The following is a 25,107-nucleotide window of genomic DNA, read 5'->3' on the forward strand; positions in this document are numbered from 1 at the left end:
AGCCTTCAGAAAGTCAGAATTGCTAAGATTGGGCTCTGCAGCTTCTTAGTGGATGGCGGCAAGGGAAAAACTGGGGGACAGGAAGATGAGGAAAGCCAAATTTCAGCTCGCCAAGTCGCGGCGGCGCCTCTCCCCACCGACCGCCAGGGGGCGTGCTCGGCCCGCTCCCGCCTCTTTCTGGGCACGTGATCTCGGTCCGGCCTTCTCGCTTTACGGCCGGTCGCCTGCAGCGGCAGCGGTTACCATGGAGACGGAGCTTGGTTGGCAACCGTAACTAGGGAGCCTGTGGAGAAAGCGGCCGCAGCTGGAGGCCGGGAGGTGGGAAGAGGGCTTCACGCAGCGGGACGACCCCGGCCTTTGAGGACCAGGGTGGGTGCGCTCTGTGAGTCAGGAGCGGGGTCCCCGGCAAGGCGGGGCCTGGTGCCTCTCGGGAGGCGGGGGGCGCTCACCCCACCTGGGCCCGGCCTGAGGTAGGTCCAGGGAGACCTCCACCGCGCCTGAGCTTTGTGACCCCAAGGGCCCAGACACCTGCTCCCCGCACTCCACCCCTCCCGCCCGCACCTTGCTGCTTACTTGCTGTTTTACCTTGAATAAGTCACTACACCTCTCAGCGCCTCTTAAGTTTGCTATGAGGAATAAACGAGAGAATACGTAAAAAGGCTTTTAAACTTTCTAAACGACTGCTGCCATTTCTCAAGCACTCTGTGCTGCAACTCTGTTGCGCATTTTACAATCTTGTCATCTTCACAAGACCCCCAGAATGTAGGGTTATCATTTTCATTTTGCCAGTGAGCAAATTTAGACTCTGAGGGGTAAAGTGACTTGCCCGAGGTCACAGAGCTACTGAGTGGTAGAACTGGGGTTCAGTGCCAGCACAGGCTGACTGAAAAGACAACACTTTTAACCATTACCTGCTTCTTCCTTGATTCATGTGATTAGAATTGTCCCCAATACCTGGGTTATCATTTTGCTGCCTGTGGGAATATGAGTATATTTAAAGTGAGTTAGAGGGCTCTAAAATTATTCCTAGAAAGCAATGAATCCCCGGGGGTAGGGGGAGAAGGGGTGTTGGGCATCAGTATTTTTAAAGATTTAGGACAAGCTTTCCCAGAAGTCTGGTGTTCTTATTCTCATGGAAAGGGACCGAGCTGGCATTGCCCATTTCATTGATAAGTTTGTGGACCAGGAAATCCAAGTGGGACAGAAAGGGCCCTGCTGACTATTATGTTCAAAATTTCTTTAGAGAAAACTCCAAAGAGAATAATGTCAGATGCAGAGGAAAACCCACTAGAAGAAACAGAAGAATATGGAGAAATAGAAATGCAAGAAGAAGATGATGAAGAAGAAGAATATCCAAATTTTGAAGGGCTAGAAAATGTGCAAAAGGAATTAAAAGAAGTTAACACATTAGCATGGATAGAGTCTCCAGAGGAGGAGGAGGAGGAGGAAGGAGAAGAAGAAGGGAGGGAGTTTGGGGAGGAGGTGGAAGCAGAGAATGGGGAGGAAGGAGAGGTGGAGATAAGAGAAGAGGAGGAGGACAGGGAAGGGAAGGAGGAGGGAGAGGAAGAGGAGGAGGAAGAAGGGGAAGGGGAGGAGAGAGTGGAGGAGCATGAGGAGGAAGAAGGAGGGAAGGGAGAGGAAGTGGTAGAAGGATTTGGGAAGGAGGCTGTCAAAGAAGAAGTGGGGGGAGACACTGCGGAAGCACTGGAGGAGGAAGAGGAGGCCTCAGGAGCACAGCAAGAAAGCACAGTGGAGCCCGAAGAAATCACCACGTCCATTATCAGTTTGGAGAGATTTACGCAGCCTGATTCCCAGACAGTCTTGTCAGAAATATCCCTAGTAAGTAGGAATTGTCATTCGTTCATTCATTCCTAATCATAATTGCATGCTTGTTACCCACTTACCTGCCCAGCTGTGGGAATATAAAACCAAATAAGACACAATCCATTCTCTTAAGGAGCTCTAGGGTGTGTAGGGAGGCAGACCCATAACCAAAGAGCAAGTGTTAGAAAACTAAGTGGAGTGAAGGGACTTCCCTGGTGGTCCAGTGGCTAAGATTCTGAGCTCCCAAAGCAGGGGGCCTGGGCTGGATCCCTGGTCAGGGAATTAGATCCCATATACTGCAACTAAGACCTGGCACAGTCAAATAAATATTCAAACAAACAAACAACTGAACTAAGTGGAGTGATTGAGAGATGCATAAGAGATATGTATCTATATTAAGGCTGACAACCCAGCTTAGAGGATGATCAGGGAAATCTTCCTGGAGGAAGTGTGTACCAGACCTGACTTAAAGGACAGTGGTTAGCTGGAGTGTGCTTATCTAAACAGAGTCAGCCTGTAAAACTCAGCTGTGATCCAAGAAGTGTGCGCCTGGGTGCTCAGTTGCTTCAGTCGTGTCTGACTCTCTGGGACCCTGTGGACTGTAGCTCACCAGGCTCCTCTGTCCATGGACTTTCCCACCAAGAATACTGGAGTGGGTTGCCATGCCTTACTCCATGGGATCTTCCCAACTTAGGGATCAAACCTGAGTCTCCTGCATCTCCTGCATTGCAGGTGGATTCTTTACCCACTAAGCCACTTGGGAAGCCCCAAGGAGAAGTGACTCTCTGTGACTTTGTGGTGGTTTTGGAGGCCACTTAGAAGAATCATTTTGCTGTTGTGGGTCTGCTAGTAAGCTGAGAATAAATTTGACACACCCACGATTCCTGTTATTTGAATACAAAACATCCCAGGCTCTCTTTTAAAGCAGTTCATAGTTCTGATGTGAGGCTAACACTAAGACTGGCTGCTGATTAGGTAAAGAAAGGAGACTAAATGAGGGCGAGTAGCGGCGTGTACTGGATTTGGCATCACAGTCTCCTTTTTATTTCTTTTTTTTTAAAGAAAAGTGGTAGCGAGTCAAAGCTTTCATTACAATCAGAGTTTTTGGAAACGTTCGAGCTTCCAAGAAGCCCTGGCTCACAATTAGAGTTTCTGGATTTGGATGTAACCACTTCTGGGGAACCACTGATTAGTTTCCCGGAAAGGCAGCCTTCAGGCGAGCTCGACCAGAGGCCCCAAGATGAATTGGAAGACGAAGAAGGGAGAGACTTGGAACCAGAAAGGGGAGACTTGGAGCAGGAAAAGAGGGAAAGGAGAAAAGAAAAGAGTGTATCATATATCAGCAAGAAAAGCGAAAAAGAGTCACAGCCCAAAGCAAGGATCACCAAGGCATCGCTGGTCTCCACTGCCACTGAGGACATTTTGTTCCAAAGGAGGGAGAGTGCCAACATGTACCCCTTGGTAAGTGTGGCGTCCATTTATGTGTTTACTTTTTAAAACTTTTTATTTTTGTATTGGGGTATAGCTGATTAACAATGTGGTGAAAGTTTCAGGTGGACAGCGAAGGGACTCAGCCATACACATGCGTGTATCCATTCTTCCTCAAACCCTCCTCCCATCCAAGCTGCCAAATGGCCCCCACTGCTTTGAGAGTATTTTGAAGTAGGGGAATGTTATGCCTATGGAAAAAATGCCACCAGAAAGATCCATTTTAAGCTAATCATAGACTTGGTCTTTTTAAAGTTTGGTTCAGAGCTCTGGCTGGACGTGTGTGACAGAATGCGCTGCATCTGGATTCAATAGCGGTGCTGTTCTGCAGGCAAAGAAATTCCCCAAGCGGTTTGTCTGTTGCATAGGGTGTTATTTTCTTTCTTTCTTTCTTTTTTTTTGGGGGGGGGCCACACCTTGAGGCATGTGGGGAGTTCCTCGACCAGGGATGGAACCCATGCCCTCTGCAGTGGAAGCACGCAATCTTAACCACTGGACCACCAGGGAAGCCCAGGGTGTCGTTTTCTTGTGGGAGACTCAAAATCTCTCTCTCCCCTCTCTCCTCTCCCCTCTCTCTGTTTCTCTCCCTTCCCACTCTCTCTCTTTGGTATTCTAGTACTTCTCATCCAGCCACCAATTCTTCTTTTTCTCCTCCTCTCCTCAACTCTTCTCCTGTAACTGGCTTGATCCTTTTAGCAGCTCCCCAAACCATGACAGTTTCCTAAAAACTAGCCACCCCAAGATGGATCAATAAGCGAAAGGTCTGGAAGAAGTGAAAGCCACCAGGAAAAGCACCAGTCGATCCAATGGAGTCTGCCTTTGCTGCCACTGACAGCACTGCAGGGAGGCGCCATCTGCGAGGAATAAAAATATTATCATTTGCCAAGAGAAGGAAGAGGAGGTTTCTTTTCCCCCTTCTTCCTCCATCTGCTACTTTCTGAAAATTGTTTCCTGGGATTCATCCTCCCCCTGCCTCTCCACTGTAGATCCGTGCCTTTGGAAGATTTGTAAGTGATGGAGTGTGTATACTTAATGCAGTTCCTAACACAGAGTGAGCACTTGACAAGTGTTAACAACCAGATGATGAATGGGTGGTGGTGGCGGTGGTAATGGAAGGATGCCGAGGGGAAGTGCGGAGAAATTGACAGCCTCCTTTCTGTAGATGTGGCTGGCTTTGAGCAGTGGAGTTAAAGCTTCAAGCTTGCAGTTGCTTGGTCTGAAAGAAAGAATAACTTTGAGTTTTTTAGAGCCCATGAGGACATTGGTCTTATTTAGCCGACTAACCAGAAATCAGGTGATATCACTGATGAGAGCAAGTGATCTTTGTGCCAGGGCCCCCGCTCCCTGGACTTGACAAAAGCCACCATGCAGGTCTGGGCCCCTGTTAGCCTTGGGCTTGCTGTGGAACCAGACTTGCAGAGGCTGTCCCCCTTTGCAAGTTTGCTTAGCTCTCTGAGGGCGCTTTCTTTTTCCTTTCCTTTTGCTTTTATTGTTTCTTCTTTTTGTTAAAATGAATAAGTGCTCTTTATTAAAATTATATATATATATATATATATATATATATATATATATATATATATATATATATATATATATATATAAATACACACACACAGAGGTTCAGTGGCTAAGACTTTGTGCTCCTAATTCAAGGTGTCTGGGTTCGATCCCTGGTCAGGGAACTAGATCCCACATGCTGCAACTGAAGATCCTAAGCTCAAAGATCTTGTGTGCCACAACTAAGACCTGGTGCAGCCAAATAAATAAATAAGTAGTCTGTATTTATCTTTCTTAAAAAAAAATTCACCCTTTATTTCTTTTTTCTTTAAAAAAGGTGAAGATTCCTATTCTTTAACACACTCTCACCCAAAACCATTTTCCTGAGATGATTACTGTTGCAGTTTGGTATAACCATGTATCTTTCCAGACTTTTTCTGGTACATATACAAATATGTATCTATACACACAGAAACGCATGCGCACACGTGTACACACACACACACACACACACACACACACGTTTGTGTTTCAGTTTTTACCAGTGAGATATTCTGCATCTCTGTAAAATGTTTTTGCACTTAATATCTCTTAGAGGATTTTTTTTGTATCAGTGCATGTGTATCCACTTCCTCATTTTAAGTTCAGCTATTTCCCTGTTGATGGCCATTTACGCTGTTTCTAATTTCTTGCTCTCACCAAAGGTGCTTCTGTTGCAGGAAGGGGGGCCTCCTCCAGGGCTCGAAAGTGGGCTCTTGTCTAACACTCGGAAATGAATTGTCTGAGGAGGTGCACGTGCTGACAAAGCAAGAGGCTTTATTGGGAAGGGGGCCCAGGTGGAGAGCAGGAGGGTAAGAGAACCCAGGACAACTGCTGTGCCAATGGGTCGCAGTCTCAGGTTTTATGGTGGTGGGATTAGTGTTCAGGTTGTCTCTGGCCAATCAGGGTCCTTCCCGATGGCACAGGCATTGCTCAGCCAAGATGGATGCCAGCAAGGAGGGTCGTGTTCCTTATTGGGACCTCCTGTTGTGAAATAATTCATGCAGTGGTTGCTTATGCTGCCTGGCCAGGGTGGGTGGCTTCAGTCAGTGTGTCTCCCCTAACTCTTCAGTGCGTATACTTCTCCATCTGTGTGCCACAGCACCCTCATTTTCCTTTGGGGTCCCCTGCCTTATCCCAGAGGCCTGTCATAAGTTGAAATGCTCATTGGTAAATAGGCATAGCCGTGGATACCATCTCCACCCAAAATACAAAGTATCATGAGTTTATGAGAAGGAATCATATGACTATCGAATATAGTGAAATCTGGCTTTGACAATCAAGTTTTGTTTTCCAGATCACCACGTTTTAGAAGATTAATATGAGAGGTGACTGTCCCCATGATCATCTATCATAAACGTCAAAACTAGTGCAAAACGCAATGAGTATGAGTCCTGTGTGATTTTGGTTAATGGTAAGGCTGCTCAAGGAAGTTCTGTGACTACTGAGTGAGGTCCATCTAGTTTTGATCTTGGAAGAGTTGTTTTACCTGGAGGCAGGAGTCTAGTTAAGAATGTGTTCTTTTTATAACTAATTTGTTAAATTGGAACATAAATTTCCAGGATGACTATAAGGCCTTTTAGAATTACTAGGTTTCCAAAAGAACCCTCTCACATGAAGAAATCAGCTTTTAAGAAGCAGCTAGGGGGGACTTCCCTGATGGTCCAGTGGTTAAGATTCCACACTCCCAATGCAGGGGTCGCTGGTTTGATCCCTGGTCAGGGAACTAGACCCCACAGGCTACAGTGAAGATCCTGTGTGCTGCAACTAAGACCCAGCACAGCCAAATAAATTAATTTAAAAAAAGATCCAGCTAGATATGGAATATTTCCATTCCTAAAAGGTGCAGCTTGAGCCAATTATGATTCCATAATTCTACCACTCACACCCATGCAATAAAAGATCTAAATATAAGTTACAGCAAATGAGCAGATGGAATGAGGAGACAATGGAGAATGAAGTGTGTAGGAGAGAAATCGGCCACGTTGCCCACTCTGTCTGTCCTGGGAGAAATATATGGTCCATCATTTAACCTTAAGTATCATTCAAATATCAGAAAGGAAATACACCAGACTTCATCTCTGTGCTCCAATATAATTCACTGATTTTTGGTAACTAATTACATAACCATTATTTTAAACACTCTACCACATCAGCCTTGGTTAATTTTTAAAATAGACTTTAAGGGGGGGGGGGTGGCAGTTTTAGGTTATAGAAAAATGGAGTGAAAAACAGAGAATCCCGTGTAGTCCCTGTGCCTTCTCCCCACCCCGGTCTCCTCTGTTATTCTTGCATTTGTGCGGTGCATCTGTCACAGTGGATGAGCCAATAGGGAAGCATAAGTATTGCCTGAAGTCCATAGTGTACCTTTGGGTTCACCGTGTGCTGTGTAGTCTCTGGCTTTGACAAATACGTAATGGCACATATCTACCACTGCTGTTTCATGCAGAGTAGTCTCACTGCCCTAAAAATCTCCTGTGCCCCACCTGTTCATCTCCCCCTCTCCCCTAGCACCCCAGCCACTGGCAACCATTAATTTCTTCAAATTGTCTCCATAGTTTTGCCTTTTCCAGAATGTCATGTAGTTGGACTCATACACCATATAGCCTTTTCAGATTGGCTTCTTTCACTTAGTTAGCATGCCTTTAAGTTTCCTCTGTGTCTTTTCTGGCTTATTAGCCAATTTCTTTTTAATTTTTAAAATTTTAATTTTACTTAATTTTTTAACCATGTCTTGTGGCTTGTGGGATCCTCGTTCCCTGACCAAGGATCAAACCTGGGCCCTTGGCAGCGAGAGTGGGAAGTCCTAACCATTGGACTGCCAGAGAATTCCTTCATCGATTTCTTTTTTTTTTTTTGATGTGAACCATTTTTAAAGTCTTTATTGAGTTTGTTACAGTATTGTTTCTGTTTTGTGTTTTGGTTTTTTGGCCATGAGGGTCCAGGGATCAAACCCACACCCACTGTATTGGAAGGTGAAGTCTTAACTACTAGACCACCAGGGAAATCCCCCCTCATTTATTTTTTATCACTGAATGATACTCCATTGTATGAATGTACCACAGTTGATCTGTAATTTTTGTAAGAGACATTGAAAACAAAAATATACATAAACAAACTGCTATTGAATTGAAAGCAATAGTCAGATTTATAGTACCTGTTATTTTTCATTTCAGGAAATTTTAACTTTGTTTTATTTTACTTGTTACTAGAAACATGGGGTTTTTAATCCTCCTAAGGGGATTTTATCTCTTTATATTGAATACTTTGTCCTTCCAGGGAGAATCATGAATAAGGAACAAATACTCAGGCTAAATAATTGCCTTTCTTAAGAAGTTACTTAGTGACTTTATTATAACTTATCCATTCTACATACTCTCAGTAAATTGAATTTCACAACAGTCAGTGCTCACTTTATGACTGATTACTGAACTGGGTTCTAGGTTCTGGGGAGTAGGTAAATAGGAAGTTGTTTCTATTTACTGTTGAAGGCTTTCCCTTATTTTTAAAGGAAACATTTTTATTGAAATATACAAAGAGAAAGTGCACACACAAGTGTAGAACTCACTGAATTCTTACACAGTAAACATACCTGTGTAAGCACCTTGCATCTTTGCTTTTCTTTCTAAATGGAGTTATTATCAATCACATACCATAAAATCCACCCTCTTAACTGTTTCTTAAAAGATTATGGTAAGGTACTTCCCTGGTGGGCCAGTGGCTAAGACTCCCAATGCAGGGGGCCCGAGTTCTATTCCTAGTTGGGGAGCTAGTTCCCACATGTCACAACTGAGTTCTCATGCCACAACTAAAGATACCACGTGCTGCAGCTAAGACCTGGTGCAGCCAAATAAATAAATACATAGTTTTAATCAGATTGTGTTAAAAGGTACATAATATAAAACTTATCATCATAACCATTTTTACATGTAAAATGATTTTGTTAGGTTGGCCAAAAAGTTTGTTCTAGTTTTTCTGTAAGGAAAAACCATGTTAGGTGGCGGTGGTTTAGTTGCTGTCGTGTCTGACTCTTTGTGACCCCATGGACTGTAGCCCACAGGTTCTTCTGTTCATGGGGTTTTCCAGGCTAGAATACTGCAGTGGGTTGCCATTTCCTCCTCCAGGGGATCTTCCTGACCCAGGGATCGAACGTGGGTCTCCTGCATTGCAGGTGAATTGTTTACCAACTGAGCCACCAGGGAAAACCTCATAAGCTGTTATGGAAAAACCCAACCGAACTTTTTGGCCAACCCAGTAAATACATTCATAGAGTTGTGGAACTGTCATCATCGCCATCCCCATAACTCTCTTCATCTAGTGAAACACACGCTGTACCTACAGCTGCCAACTCCCCACCCCCCACCCAGTTCCTGCCAACATCCTTCTACTTTCTGTCTCTATGAATTTGACTATTCTCGGTACCTCAGACAAGTGGAACCATTCAGTTCATATTTGTCTTTCTGTGACTGGCATATTTTACTTACATTATGTCCTGAAGGCTCATCCACGTTGGAGCACGTGTCAGAATCTCTGTCCCTTCGGAGGCTGAATAATATTCACACATTGTTTATCCGTTCATATGTCCATGGACCCTGGGGTTGCCTCTGCCTTTTGACTATTGCAAAACGTGCCGCTCTGAACATGGGTGTACACGTATCTTTTTGAGACTCTGATTGATGTTCTTTTGGGAATCTACCCAGAAGTGTAATGGCTGGATCACATGGGGATTGTATTTTCAGTTTTTTTGTGGAATCTCCACACTGTTTTCCACAACAGCTTCACCGTTTCACACTCCCACCCATGATGCATAAAGGTCCCAGTTTCTTCGCATCCCTGTAAAGTGTACCCTTTAAGTTTTTTTAATTTTTAAAGTTATTTTTGTTGAAATGCAATTGATTTGCAATGTTAGTTTCAGGTGTACAGCAAAGTGATTCAGTTATATATAATATATATTTGTATGTATATATATGTGTGTGTGTGTATATCTTTTTCAGATTCTTTTCCCTTATAGATTATTATAAGATATTGAGCATAGTTCCCTGTGCTATACAGTAGGTCCTTGTTAGTTATCTGTTTTATATATAGTAGTGTGTATATTTTAATCTCAAATTCCTAGTTTATCCCTCCTTGCCAACCCACTTTCCCCTCGTGTAACCATAAGTTTGTTTTCTATGTCTATGAAAATTTACCCTTTTAAAATGTACAATTGGGTCTTCCCTGGTGATCCGGTAGTTAAGAATCCACCTGCCAATGCAGGGGTCACGGGTTTTAATCCCTGGTTGGGGAACTAGGATCCCACATGTCTCAGAGCAGCTAGGTCCTCATTGCTACAACTAGAGAGTTTGTGTGCTGCAATGAATGATCCTTCATGACCCAACGAAGATCCCTGCACGCCGCAACTTAGAACTGATGCAGCCAAAAAAAAAAAGAAAGTACAATTGTTTGGTTCCTTAGCCCATTCACAAGGTTATGCAACGTTTGCCACTATCTAATTTCAGAACATTTCTGTCACCCCAAAAGGAACCCATACACAGTAAGCAGTCACTCCCCACTTCCTCCCCCAGCCCCTGGAAACCATTGACCTACTTTCCATCTCTATGGATTTGCCTATTCTGGACATTTCCATATAGATGGGGTCATACACTATGTGGTCCTTCGCATCTGACTGCTTTCACTTAGCATCACATTCTTAGGGGTCATCCATGTAGTAGCATGTTCTTGACTTCTCAAGGTGATGTTTCTCTCTTTAAAAAAATTGTTATTTGATGGCAGTTTTATATTTTTGGCAGTTTTGGATCTGAGTTGCAGCCTGAGGGCTTAGTTGCCCCATGCACACGGGATCTTAGTTCTTGGACCAGGGATAGAACCCACATAGCCTGTGTTGAAAGGTGTATTCTTAGCCACTGAACCCCCAGGAAAGTCCCAAGGTGGTGTCTCTTTATTGGCTGATGATGTTGTTGCAGGAAGGGGAACCCTTTCCAGGGCCTGAAACTGGGCTCTTGTCTAACACTCGGAAATGAATTGTCCGAGGGGACACATGTGCTGACAAAGCAAGAGATTTTATTGGGAAAGGGCACCTGGGTGGAGAGCAGTAGGGTAAGGGAACCCAGGAGAACTGCTCTGCTTCGTGGCTCGCAGTCTCAGGTTTTATGGTGATGGGATTAGTTTCCAGGTGGTCTTTGGCCAATCACTCTAATTCAGTCTTTCCTGGTGGTGCACGCATCGCTCAGCCAAGATGGATGCTAGCAAGAGGGATTCTGGGAAGTGGACGGACACGCGGTGTCTCCTTTAGACCTTTCCCGAACTCTTCCGGTTGGTGGTGGCTTATTAGTTCTGTATTCCTTATCAGGATCTCCTGTCATAAAACAACTCATGCAAATGGTTACTATGGTGCCTGGCCAGGGTGGGCAGTTTCAATCAGTGTGCTTCCCCTAACAATGTGAACCCTTTTCCTCTAGGACTCGTGCTAGGATCGCCCCGCAGCCCAGCTCTGGGCTCACACACCATAGTGTCCTGCTGGTTTACCTTTGTCTTACAGACCATGACCTGGTCATTCGGGTGGAACAGTTCCCTTCCTGTTTACTACCTTCGAGAAAACCAGAGAGTCCTTCTCTACGCCAGTGGTCACACTGGGGTCATCTACAACGTCCTCAAGAATAACCAGTACCATCTTCAGGTTTGGAGGCCCCTCTTCTGGTGAAAGAGGTTGTCGTTAACTTGAATGCAGCACTTTGTTTTTTATTTCCAGGACCAACCTCATTCTATCTCAGTCACGTGTTCCTTCCTCCCTTCTGAACCAGAGCGAGTTCTGTTTGCAAACAACTTTTGCTGTTTGTTGTCTTTCTGATTCTAATCAGAATCAATTTACAAATAGCAGTTGACTTTAATTTTATAGTAACTAGAGTCTAAAGCATCTGTATTTTTTTACATTTCTGTAAAAATGGGGTCAGGAGAGACCATGTTGTCTCCACGGGACAATGATGAACGCAAAGGGAAGCTCTTCAGCGGGGATTCAGACCTCGTTAATCCTTAGCCTCCTTTCCAGGGCTCTCAGGGCTTTGATCCTCCTACTCATGCTGAAAAGTGGGTGTTAATATCCCCATTTCACAGGAGAGGAAACTGAGGCTTCGGTCAATTTAGCTGACTGGCCCAAGGCTGCTCTAGCAGGTGGTGAAGCTGGGTTTTAGGCTCAGGTCTCCTAACTTGAAAGTATTAAGTAGGTCAGTTGTCCTCCTCCCTCTCCTCCCTCCAGCATCTGTTTTTATTTACACCCCCTAAGTGCCTCCTTAAATGCCCCACACACCTTCCGTCCCCACACTGCTCTGCTTCCTCTGTTCCGGATGTTTTTTTTTTACCCCTTTCGTTTTCATTTACCTGTCCAAATGTTTTTCCAGTGTCTGAATTTCTACTAGTTAACCTGGTAAACAGTTCCACTTCACCCCTTTCAGTTGACCTATATTTTAATAAGGACCTTCCTCAGTCAATGCCTAGAAGCTTCACCAGGTATTCTTCCAAGAGGTCAGCCAGTACTCAGCATCCTGCCAGGGATCCAAGACACGTGGGTGTAACTTCAGGAATTTGCTTCCTAGAAGTCCTGAAATACACACAGTCAGCACGCCCTTCTTGGCGCTTAGTTGAATGTGCAGCGCCGAGCGCAGCAGAGGGAGAAGGGACAGTGTGATGGTAGGGATGTGGAGGAGGGGCAGATGGGCTGAGAAGCAGGGAGCAGCCAGGCAGGCGTCCAGCCTCCCCAGAGGGGATGGCTGGGCGGGGCTTTGGCCATTCATTCATTTCCATATGCATTTGTCATAACCACTACGTTTCAAATGAGGTCATGAACAAAACAGACCTAGTTCCCCCCACCATGGAGAGGCAGACATTAACCAAGTGAACACATAAATATATAACCAAAGATTAGGGACTTCCCCTGGTGGTCTGGTGGCTAAGACTCTTGTGCTCCCAAAGCTGGGGGCCTGGGTTCGATCCCCGGTCAGGGAATTAGTTCCCGCATGCCACAACTGGAGATCCTGTGTGCTGCAACTAAGAGTTCCCATGCCACAACTAAAAGGTCCAGCATACCACCCTGAAGACCTAGGGTCCCACGAGCGGCAACTAGAGACCTGGCACAGGCAAAGAAATACATAAAAAATAAAATTGCATAAAAATAAAGATTATAATAATCGCTGGAATGGGTATGTGAAATTGCTCTAAAAGAGAAAAATCAAGGTCTGAGAAGACTTCCTCTGAACTGGTAGGCAGGGAATGGAAAAGTGCTATTTTTGCTGAGACCTGAAGGCTGAGCATGAGCCAACAAGGGGCAGTTTTGCGGGGAAGAGCATCCCCGACAGAGAGAGCTCCAGATTTTCAGGCCTTTTGTGTAAGGCCCAGAGAAGAGGCCAGAGTGAGCGAGGGGGTGACATGGAAAGAGGGCAATAGGGATTGTTTCCTGGCTGCCATCTCTCGTTTGTGTTTCCAGAAGATTCCTTTTTGTGTGGGGAGGATTGTAGGAGGATACAAGTGAAAGCAGAGGCCAGCAAGGAGGCTTTGGCTCCAGAGCTGCTCAGGGACCCGAGTGAGCAGTTTTAAGGGAGATGAGGCCAGCAGGGGGGTCCAAGGAGGTGGGACCTGGGAGGACCCAGACATTTATTCTCAACCAGGGTTCAGAGTCAGGTACATACCTCGACCCCTAGGAAGCCACTGTTCTTGTGGGGCGTGTAGCTTGTCCTGTGAGTGTTTTGGTTTTTTTAATACTTTTTTTTTTACTTTTAATGTGGGCCATTTTTAAAGTCTTTGTTAAATTTGTTGCAATATTGCTTCTGTTTTATGTTTTGGTTTCTTGGCCCTGAGGCATGTAGGATCTTAGGTCCTTGACCAGGGATGGAACCCACATCCCCAGAATTAGAAGGGGATTAGATGGTCCAGCTCCTGGACCATCAGGGAAGTCCTTCCCACAAGCATTTCAAGGGAAAGTTTGAAAACCTCTGGCTGTAGAGTAACACTGGGAAAGTGGGCAGGAGTTGGATGTTCAGAGGTGGAGACTGGACAGGGAGCTAACGTCTCTCTCTGGGGTCCCGCCTTTCCTGCTGGCACCAGGGCTGGGCCGCACCCTCCATGTCTCAGAGCATCTTCTCTCCATGTCCACAGGGCCACCCCAACGTCATTTCCTGCCTCTGCATCAGCGAAGACAGACGCTGGGTCGCCACGGCCGACAAAGGGCCTGACTGCCTGATCATCATATGGGACTCTTTCACAGGGTAGGCATGCCAGAGTCACCTCCTCCTCATTTATGTACAGTAATGGGCTGCTGTAACCCACAAAAAATGGGGCATGCTGGTCTGGGGATACAGAAGCTGGTGCTGGAATGTAGGGCAAGGTGCAAGTGTCCCAGGAGAGCTTGTCTTCCTGCCTCAAGGCCCATGGGAGTGACATGACTTTGGTGAATTTCCCATGGACAATTCTTGGCTCTTTAAGCCAGAAACCTTGTTGCTTAGATGGTAAAGAATCTGCCTGCAATGCAGGAGACCTGGGTCCGATCCCTCGGTCGGAAAGACCCTCTGGAGAAGGGAATGGCTATCCACTCCAGTATTCTTGCCTGGAGAATTCCATGGATAAGCTGGCGGGCTACAGTCCATGGGGTCGCAAAGAGTTGGGGACACGACTGAGCAACTGACGCTACCAGGCACACTGGCCTGAGGGGAGGCCAACTCACACTCACCCAGCTGGGGGACACAGAGAAGTTGTGCGACTTTCACCATCTGCAAAAAAAAAAAAAAAAAAAAAAATGCTAATCATACCGTCTTTGTTTCCCTGGGATGCTGTAAGAAATTACCTCCAGGGACTTTCCTGGTGATCCAGTGACTAAGACTCTGTGCTCCCAATGCAGGGGGCCTGGGATTTGATTCCTGGTCAGGGAACTAGATCCCACATGCTGCAGCTAAAAGGTTCAGCACAGTAAAATAAATAAATATATATACAAAAAATTACCCCCCAACTAGGTGGCATAAATTACAGAAATTTTTCTCTCATTGTTCTCAAGGCCAGACATCTGAAGTCAGGGTGTCTGCAGGGAGCTCCTCGGGGCCCTGAGAGAGAATCTGTCCCATGCTCCCCTCCTGACTTCAAGTAGTCACTGGCATCCTTGGTGGCCCTTGACCTGTAGATATGTCCCTCCAGCCTCTGCTTCACGTGGTGTTTTCCCCTCCATATCTTTCTGTAAGGTCTTTTCTCCTCTAAAGACACCAGTCGTTGGGTTTAGGGTCCTCCCTAAGCCAGTATGACCTCATCTTAACTAATTAGACCTGCAGAGACTCTGATTCCATGTAAGGTCACATTCTGAGGTTCTGGGTGGAGTGAATTTTGAGGGGCGCACCATCTGACCTACGCTACTCACCTTACGAGATTGTTACGAAGATCCAGAGCACAGTCCCCGGCCCAGGGCAGATGCTCACAGATGTGTGTCCTTTTGTAATTCCTGGTCCTAGAGACAGAGGGCAGTGTCAGTTTCATCCACAAGATTGTAAGGGCTTGACTGGGTGTGGGGGGTGGGGTGGGGAGAGGTGAGGTGGGTTGGACGAGTCCAGGTGGAGAGGAAGGTTAGGAAGAAGTTACGTTGAATTTCTGGACACAGGAACTTCCCTCCTCCGGGTGGCCCGTGGCATCCACAGGGCTGTGTTAGCTAGCCGCAGTCCTTACCTCGCTTGGCCGCCCAGTGGCTTCCAACACCCTTCACTCCCCTTGGCTCCTCTGACACCATGTGCCCCTGGTTCTCCGCCCAGTGCTGTCTGTTCCCGCTCAGATTCTTCTCAGCCTTATCCTCCTCTGGCCGTTCCTTAGCTGCGGCATGAGGGGATGCAGGTGCTGTTGGTGATGTTCTCCAGCCGGGCAGGAGCACACCCAGCGCTTGAAGCCAGACCATCTTACTCTCAGTGTTTGCTGTGTTTGCTGAGGGGGCACTGCTGGAGGGGGTTCCACCTGCCGGTCCCATGGGCCTCCCCTGCCAAACTGTCCAAAAGTCCAGTGCCTTTGCCCCCAGATAACCGCTGCCTCTGCCCTTCCTCTCCTGCTTGAGCCACTGCAACAGCCTCCTGTTGGATCTCTCCTGCCCCACCTGCAGTTTTGCTCTTCAACCCACCCTTCATGGCACCGAACTACTTTTTCTTTTAGTTACTTATTTTTGGTCACACTGCGCGGCATGTGGAACTTCTCCAACCACGAATCACACCCTCGCCCCCTGCAGTGGAAGCATGGAATCTTAACCACTGGACCACCAGAGAAGCTCCTGAACTACTTTTACACATACAATTTCCTGGCATTAATTACATTCACAATGTTAAGCAATCATCACCACCATTTGCAGAACACTTGCATCGCCCAACCAGAAAACCTGAAGGAATGAACTCCTCACTCTCCCTCCCCTCAACCTCTGGTAGCCTCTCATCTACTTTCTATCTCTGTAGATTTGCCTGTTCTGGACATCTCATGTCAATGGAGTCATACAATATGTGGCTTTTGTGTCTGGCTTCTTTCACTTAGCATAATATTTTCCAAATTCTTCCATGTTGTAGCATGAATCAGTATTCCATTCCTTTTTATATCTGTTTAAGATTCCATTGCATGAATATACATTCTGTTTATCCATTCATCTGTTGATTTTTTTAAACTACTTTAATACATTTTAATTGGAAGCTAGTCTCCTTTGGCCACCATTTCCAATCCTAGTCTTCTAGTCAATTTGGAGCATTTCGTTCCAGAATATTTGCTGTTGTATTAAATACACATGTGTGGCCAACAGCATCATATGGTTTTCCTCCACAACTTTTTTTTTTAAGATCTTTTTTAATTTATTTTTTTGGCCATGTGACATGTGGGATCTTAGTTCCCTGACCAGGGATCTCTCCCTGCTTTGGAAGTGCAGAGTCTTAACCACTATCACCAAGGCAGTCCCTCTCCACAGCATTTTGAGCTTGATCTTTGAGCCAAATGCAAAATCCGATTGTGTTGCTCCCCTGCTGAGAACCCGCCAGGGACTGCTCATTGCCAGTTCAGCCCCTGCTGCAGGGGATTCGCATCTCACGCACTAGCCACGCAAACACTTCTGCCACGATCCCCGTCTGTGTGCCTAGCGGTTATCTGTAGCAATGACATGCTTTTCAGCTGCGAGTAATGACACAGCCGCCTGAGGCAGGAAGGGCAGGCCTCTCTCTCGTGTCTCTTTTCTCGACCCTTTGCCGACAGCTCCCCTGGCCCAGGCAGAGCTGGCCTCCTTTCAAACTGTGTTTGTCCTTTGCTTTTTATTTGCTTATAGAACTGTCTCCCCCATTAGACTGGGGCTGACTCTGTAGTAATTTTTTTTCTTTAACTGTGAAGTAAAGTGTGTCTCTGGTTAACAATGCAAATGATTCATCGATAATGAGTTTTATGATATTGCAAATGATGACTTGGGGAACCCAGAAAGGATATTTGGTGTTAAAATTAATATTCATTTATTAAAGTGATAAACCGTATTTCTTCATTTGAGATATCAGTTCACCTGAATCCTAACTCTGAAAATCTAGCATGTTTTTGCAATTGCCTATAAGGGGGGCTCTGATTAGTGTTTGGTCTCACAGATTTTGTTATTATCTCCTTTTAAGCCTTGTAAACTGCATTTAGAATTGGAATATATTCAGTTTCATCTTTAAGTTCTTTAGTAGTCTGATTAACAAATAAATCTTTCATCAGTACTTAAGTAATTCTCATAAATCTAATAAACTAGACATAAATATGGCAATAAGCCACACGTAAATGTGGCAAGTCTTAAGTTCTCTTAAGTGTTCTAATATTGTTTATGAACCTAATACAATTTGAATTTGAAATCACAAGTCTAAATCAACTACAGACTGTAAATTAGAATCACAAATTAATCTGTTTGTTAACATATCAGAGACTCTGATATGTTAAATTCTCTTAAACATGACTCAGTCCTTTAAAAAAAAATCTTTTATCACAAACGTTAACAGCACAGGTCCAGCTGACTTCATCTTCTCTACATTTAATTCTGTCTCCAGAGATGAGAGACATTTCCCCACAAAGGACATCAGTATGGCATTCCTAACAACTTTAGAACTCCCTTCTCAAGGGAATTTTGGGGGCTGCTTCTCAGTGGCATAAAATTTCTCAAGTGACAGAGAACCAGACAGGCCCTCAGCCAGCACGTGGACTTGGTTCCAGTCAATTGGTACAGCAATGTGACATCCTGAGGCCTGTTTACATTAAGGTCTCCATTATGAAAAACCAACTGCAGGAGCTTCTCCTGTGTCCAGTGGCTAAGACTTCCAAAGCCAGGGGCCTGAGTTCAGTTCCTGGTCAGGAAACTATATCTAGCATGCTGAGATTTAAGAATTCATGTGCCGTAACTAAAGATCCCCCATGCCACAATGAATATCAAAGATCCCACGTGCTGCAGATAAGACCCGGTGCAGCCAAATAAGTAAGTAATAAAAAAGAAAAACCATGGATCCACACAGCCCATGTACCTGGATTAAGTCTTCCTACCACCCACTCTTCCAGTGGAGGTCAGTGCCTCCCCCACATCACAACTCACTTCCATCATGTCTTCAACTGTTTCTTTTGTTACCTTGACTCTCTCAGATATTCATATATTGTCTAATTAAATTCTGCATGTGTTAAGGCTTTGTCTGCTTCATACAGTTCTAAAGTGTTGTCAGTGACATAATACAAACATGTAGAAATAAAAAAAAAAAAAAAAACCGAAAGTCCCCTTTCACCCAAGCCTATATCTGGAGTCACCATGTGGTTTGCAGTTCATTCCTCCAGATTTTTTTTTACTTATAAACACACACACACATACACTCACTCACACACACACACTCAGGATGATGCTAAGTATACTGCTTTGCAATTTGCTTTTTCCACAAAATTTTAGTCATTTTCTCAAATCTACCTCATTCTTTTTGAAGGTGACATTTTTTTCTTTATATGGTTTTACCATGCTATTTGTTAAATAAACCCCATATGCAATGGATATCTGTGGTGTTTCCAAATTTTTGCTGTGAAAGCTGTGCCGCAAGGAATATGAAATGGCATTTATCTGTTTGCTTTAGCTGTTATTTCTCTAGGGAAAAAACAAGTTGTAGAAGTGAAACTGGTGGCCCTTAGGATCTGTGCATTGAAGACTTTGACACATGCAGTTAAGCTGCTGTGGAGAAAGCCTATGCTTGTTTATTCTCCCCCTTCTGGAGGAGGTTGCAGCTTTCCTGTGAGCTGGGATGGTGTCTGAGGCAGCTTGTTTCATGTTCTCATCCTTCACTCCTGGCCCAAAATTGGCCCTTGATAACCAAGGACAGACTCGAGCTCAGACAGGGAACAAATAGCACATTTACATGCTGCCCTGAGCTTTTTCTAAAAATTAATTTATTTTTAATTGAAGAATAATTGCTTTACAGTATTGTGTTGGTTTCTGCTGTATATCAGTATATGAATCAGCCATAAATATACATATGCCCCCTTCCTCTTGAACCTCCCTCCCACCTCCTACCCCGTCCCACCCCTCTAGGTTGTCACTGGGCCCTGGTTTGAGTTCCCTGAGTCATACGTCAAATTCCCACCAGCTCTCTATTTTATATATGGTAGTGTATATGTTTCCATGTCAGTCTCTCCATTCATCCCCCCTTCCCCTTCCCATCCTCTGTGTCCACTAGCCTGTTCTCTGTGTCTGTCTCCACTGCTGCCCTGCAAGTAGGTTCATCAGTACCATCTTTCTAGGTTCCATGTATATGTGTTAATACATGATATTTGGTTTTCTTTTTCCTGACTTACTTCACTCTGTATAATAGGCTCTAGGTTCATTCACCTCATTAGAACTGACTCAAAAGCATTCATTTTTATGCCTGAGGACTGTTAAGGACCAGATTAGAGGTTTTTTTTTTTTTTTAATTAAGGCAAAATTCATGTATGGCTCAGTCAGTGTAAGACTCTGCCTGCAACGCAGGAGATGGGGGTTTGATCCCTAAGTTGAGAAGATCCCCTGGAGAAAGGCATGGCAACCCACTCGAGTATTCCTGCCTGGAGAATCCCATGGGCAGAGGAGCCTGGCAGACTACAAGTCCATGGGGTTGCAAAGAGTTGGATACAACTTGGTGACTAAACCACTACCACCAAAATTCACGTAGCATAAAAGTAACCACTTTATTTTTTATTTATTTTTTGCCCCACCATGCAACATATGAGATCTTAGTTCCCCAACTAGGGATTGAACCTGGGCCCCCTGCAGTGGACGTGCAGAGTTTTAGCCCCTGGACCCCCAGGGAAGTCTAAAGGGTAACCATTTAAAGTGAACAATTCAGTGGCATTGCATGTAATCACAGTGAGGGGCAGCCATCGCCTCTATCTGGTTCCCAAACATTTCCGTCTCCCCGAAAAGAAACCCTGAAACCATCAGCAGTCACAACCCACTCCCCCACCCTCCATCCACAACCACCTGGAACAAGCATACATCTGCTATCGGTCTCCATGCATTTGCCTATTCTGGAGATTTGATGTAAATGGAATCATACAACGCATAGCCTTGGTGTCTGGCTCCTTTCCCTCAGCACCAAGGTTCATCCGTGTAGTCGCCTGGGTCAGTGCTTCACTCCTTTTTGTGACGGAGTGACATTCCATAGTGTGGACGGACCACAGTTGTCCTGTTCCTGAAGTGGATGTCCCCCATCGTGTTTTGCAGCATTCCTGTGCATACAATATTCGACAGCTGCCCAAGAGATAACGGCATCAGGGCCATGGCCATGACCCGCGACGCTAAGTATCTGGCAACCATCTCAGATGCCGAAATCCAGGTACGGGGCCCATTGGGGCAGCCAGCCTGTCAAATGTTTCCCTGTGAGCATCTCTGCCTCAGGCCGTGCGGAATCTGTGGTTCCCTGGGTGGATGGATGAGCAGATTCCCATCAGGGGCTCCCTGCCTGAGGCTGAGCTCACTGTGCATTGCTCAGTTAGCAGAAGTCACTGTGTTACCATGAGAGGTGTAGGTGACTTCAGCAGCGTTTGGGAACCTTCTCTCTCTCCTCTGTCTGCTTTGACTTACAGAAAGTTTGCATCTGGAAGTGGACGTTAGCGGTAGAAACGCCAGCGTGCACTCTTGACCTCCCCAAGGAGTATGGTTTTCAGGTGAGTTCAATTTGAACCTGTAAAGATCCACCTGAAGTTACCCTGAAGCCAGGTCAAAACTCCTTTTTGTTTTGCTGGAGCTTAGTTATGGTGTACTAGAGCTTTTTAAAAACTCCTATTCGTGTTCTTGGGCTTCCCTGGTGGCTCAGTGGTAAAGATTTTGCCTGCAATGCAGGAGACACAGGAGATCCAGGTTCAATCCCTAGGTCAGGAAGATCCTCTGGAAGAGAAGTGGCAACCCACTCCCGTATTCTTGCCTAGAGAATCCCATGGACAGAGGAACCTGACCGGCTAAAGTCCATGGGGGTTGTGAAGAGTCGGACACTGACTGGAGCAACTTATGCATGCATCCATGTCCTTAGTTTATTTTTGATGATAATAGATATTATTTTAAATCTTTAATGTGCAAGTTCTGCTAAGTTTTTTGCATGCAGTATCTCACATAATCTATGCAACATGCTAGAAAGAGGTTCAGTTCAGTTCAGTCGCTCAGTCGTGTCCGACTCTTTGCAACCCCATGAATCGCAGCACGCCAGGCCTCTCTGTCCATCACCAACTCCCCATCGAGTCAGTGATGCCATCCAGCCATCTCATCCTCTGGCGTCCCCTTCTCCTCCTGCCCCTAATCCCTCCCAGCATCAGAGTCTTTTCCAATGAGTCAACTCTTCGCATGAGGTGGCCAAAGTACTGGAGTTTCAGCTTTAGCATCATTCCTTCCAAAGAAATCCTAGGGCTGATCTCCTTCAGAATGGACTGGTTGGATCTCCTTGCAGTCCAAGGGACTCTCAAGAGTCTTCTTCAACACCACAGTTCAAAGGCATCAATTCTTCGGCGCTCAGCCTTCTTCACAGTCCAACTCTCACATCCATACATGACCACTGGAAAAACCATAGCCTTGACTAGACGGACCTTTGTTGGCAAAGTAATGTCTCTGCTTTTGAATATGCTATCTAGGTTGGTCATAACTTTCCTTCCAAGGATGAGGTTACTGTGGAATTAATATTAGTGCTATTAATTATCAAATAATTGGTCTACAGTCACCTAGCTTTTCTTATTCTAGAAGCATGCTCTGAACTGCTCTTCATATAGGGCAATTATCAGTATTCTTGATTTGCATGAGGCGACTTGCCAAGGGCACCAAGAGCGATGACTCTGCTGCTCTGTGTCGTCTCAGTCAACCTCGTAGCCTTTGTTCCCCTGCACTTATTGCACTGTGTCCCAGGCGCTGTGGTAAGGACGTGTGCTGCTTGTGTGAACTAGAACCCAAGCCGGGGTCTGGGTGACTGGACTCAGCCAGACACACATCATTATCAGTTTTATATCCATTTTCTCTCTTTCTCCCCCTCCACCAACATTCTTCCTGCTCCCAGAAAAAAATAATTTCTTACTTAAAAAAAAATTTATTTGGCTGTGTTAGGTCTTACTTGTAGCAAGCAGGATCTAGTTCCCTGATGAGGGATTGAACCCAGACTCCCTGGATTGTGAGCTGAAGTCTTAACCACTGGACCACCAGGGAGGTCCCAAATTTCCTTACTTCTTAGAGTTACCAGTCATACTTGGATATTTAGGATGAGATACCAAAAATATTTTGGAGATTTTGATAGACATTGCACTGAATCTGTAGATCCCTTTGGGTAGTATTGTCATCTTAATAGTATTGCCTTCCAACCCAGGAGCACAATATGTTTTTCTATTTATTTATATAATCTTTAATTTCTTTCAGCAGTGTTTTTTTTTTTTTAATCTCACCAGGTTTTTAGTTGTATTTTATTTTTAATTGGATAATTACAGTATTGTGATGGTTTCTGCCGTACATCAACCCGAATCCACTATAGATATGTATATGTATGGCCCCCACTCTTGAACCCCCCACTGCCTCCCCACCCCACCCCTCTAGGTTGTCACAGAGCACCAGCTTCAGGGTCCCTAAGTCATACAGCAAATGCCCACTGGCTAACTATTTTACATATGGTAGTATATATGTTTCAATGGTACTTTCTCAAATCATTCCACCTTCTCTCACTCCTACTGTGTCAAAAAGTCTGTCTCAGCAGTGTTTTGTAATTTTCAATGTACAAATCTTTCACTTCCTTGGCTAAATTTATTCCTGAGTATTTTTTATGCTTATGTTTTTATGCTTTTCATGTGGAATTGTTTTCTTAACTTTTTTCTCAGAATGTTCATCGCTAGCGTATAGAAATGCAGCTGACTTCTATACTGCAGCTTTGCTAAATACACATGGCTATTTCAGTTTAAATTGGTTAAAATAAAAGCGCACATTCATTTCCTTGGTCTCACTAGCCACATTTCAACCACTCATCATCCACGTGGAGCCGGTGGTTACCCTTGTTGACAACACACGAGATAGAATATCTCCATCCCCTCAGAAAGTACTGTGGACAGCACTGCGCAAACTCCCGGCCCCCTCCCCCCAAGCCCTGGGCGCGTCCCACAGGCAGCGTCCTCTGGATCCAGGCCCCAGAGGGCTGAATGTCGATGATGAGAATCACCCAACTGAGCAGATTCATCTTACTTAAAATTCAGTCACGACTTTCAAGAGGGCTCTCAGCCTGGCCTGGCTGCTCTGGTAGGCTGTCGTTTTCATTTCTAGAGACAACAGTTTCATACCTGCTCCTCCCATCTCCCACTGCCCTGCCTCCCATACTCAGCTGATGACCCCTACCCCTCCTGTTTCACTGAGAAAAATGGAAGCCATCAGATACAAACACCAGCCTGTTCTCCCTCCCAAACCTGCCGTGTGTGTGTGTGTGTGTGTGTGTGAAGTTCTTTTAGTCATGTCCGACTCTTTGCAACCCTGTGGAATGTAGCCTGCCAGGCTCCTCTGTCCATGGGATTCTCTAGGCAAGAATACTGGAGTGGGTTGCCATGCCCTCCTCCAGGGGATCTTCCTGACCCAGGGATCGAACCAGTGTCTCCTGCATTGTAGGTGGATCCTTTACCCACTGAGCCACCTGGGAAGCCCTGTAAATCTGCCACACACCTTCAACCTCACCATCTTCTCTTTTCCCCTCTGACTGCAGTGAAGGGCCAGGGCACTAGTTCCTGGCTGCCTGAGGCCCTTCTGCAGCTCTCATCTCTCCCTCTACTACGTATAAACATGCTTTTGGACCACTGATTCTGAGAGAATGCTCTAACCCCACATCTTCCAGCTACACCCCCTGCTCCTCTTTACAGGCAAACTTCTCAGAAGCGCCGTCCACACTTGCTTTCTCTACTTCCTTGTCTCATTTCCTTTTTATTTTTTTGCAGGAAATATTTGACCTCTTTGTGTTTTGTTGCTAAATAAGGCATACGTGCAAAATGTGTACATTGTAGAGGAGAAAATAAAATGTACCTGTGTGCTCATCACAGGATCATGGAATAGAACGTTACCTTAACCCTAGGGGCCCCCTGTGTTCCCCTTCCTGATCTCATCCTCAGTCTTGCTCCCAGAAGTTAACCATTATCCCAAATTTTGTATTATTCATGCCTGTGCTTTCCTTTATACTTTTCTCCAGTGACTTATGTATCTCTCAATACTATCTGTTTTCATTTTGCCTGTTTTTGACCTTTCTATATTTGTGATTGGGTCTTCCCTGGTGGCTCAGTGGTAAAGAATCCACCTGCCAGTGCAGGAGCTGCAGGAGCCGTGGGTTCAACGCCTGGGGTCAGGAAGATCCCCTAAAGTAGGAAATGGCAACCCGCTCCGTATTCTTGCCTGGAGAATCCCATGGACAGAGGAGCCTGGCAGGCTACAGTCCATGGGGCTGCAAAGAGTCAGACATGACTGAAATGACCAAGCATGCACATGTTTGGAATCAGAATAATTGTTTGATCTGCTCATCGTTGTTTCTGAGAATCGCTCATGTCAATCTTTGAGCTGTAATTCCTATTCACCTTCACTGCTGTTTTGTTTTTTGCTCTTTGAGTGTTGCAGGACTTATTTATCCATCCTCTGTGGATGGACATTTCCCTCGTCCCATCTGTCCTCCACCCACCCACCGCTCTAACAGAGCTGTGCTGCTCACGGTCACTGGTATCCCTAATCACATGGACATTGTTTTTTTTTTTTAATAGCTTCCCAATGGGTCTCCC

General features: G+C 45.3%; 1 protein-coding gene across 1 annotated transcript in view; it reads left to right on the top strand.

Moving 5' to 3' along the window:
- Positions 1–250: 250 nt before the first annotated feature.
- Positions 251–25,107, top strand: part of WDR66 (WD repeat domain 66) — a 74,336-nt gene continuing 49,479 nt past the window's right edge. The window contains exons 1-9 of the mRNA XM_027566868.1: positions 251–369; positions 1,244–1,469; positions 1,524–1,599; positions 1,720–1,839; positions 2,887–3,285; positions 11,387–11,524; positions 13,993–14,102; positions 20,570–20,681; positions 20,932–21,012. Coding sequence (XP_027422669.1) covers positions 1,264–1,469; positions 1,524–1,599; positions 1,720–1,839; positions 2,887–3,285; positions 11,387–11,524; positions 13,993–14,102; positions 20,570–20,681; positions 20,932–21,012 — 1,242 coding nt within the window. The 5' untranslated portion in view covers positions 251–369; positions 1,244–1,263. The remainder of the gene's footprint in view (positions 370–1,243; positions 1,470–1,523; positions 1,600–1,719; positions 1,840–2,886; positions 3,286–11,386; positions 11,525–13,992; positions 14,103–20,569; positions 20,682–20,931; positions 21,013–25,107) is intronic.

The sequence above is a fragment of the Bos indicus x Bos taurus genome, chromosome 17 (genome assembly GCF_003369695.1).
Source record: "Bos indicus x Bos taurus breed Angus x Brahman F1 hybrid chromosome 17, Bos_hybrid_MaternalHap_v2.0, whole genome shotgun sequence".
Lineage (NCBI taxonomy): Eukaryota > Metazoa > Chordata > Mammalia > Artiodactyla > Bovidae > Bos > Bos indicus x Bos taurus.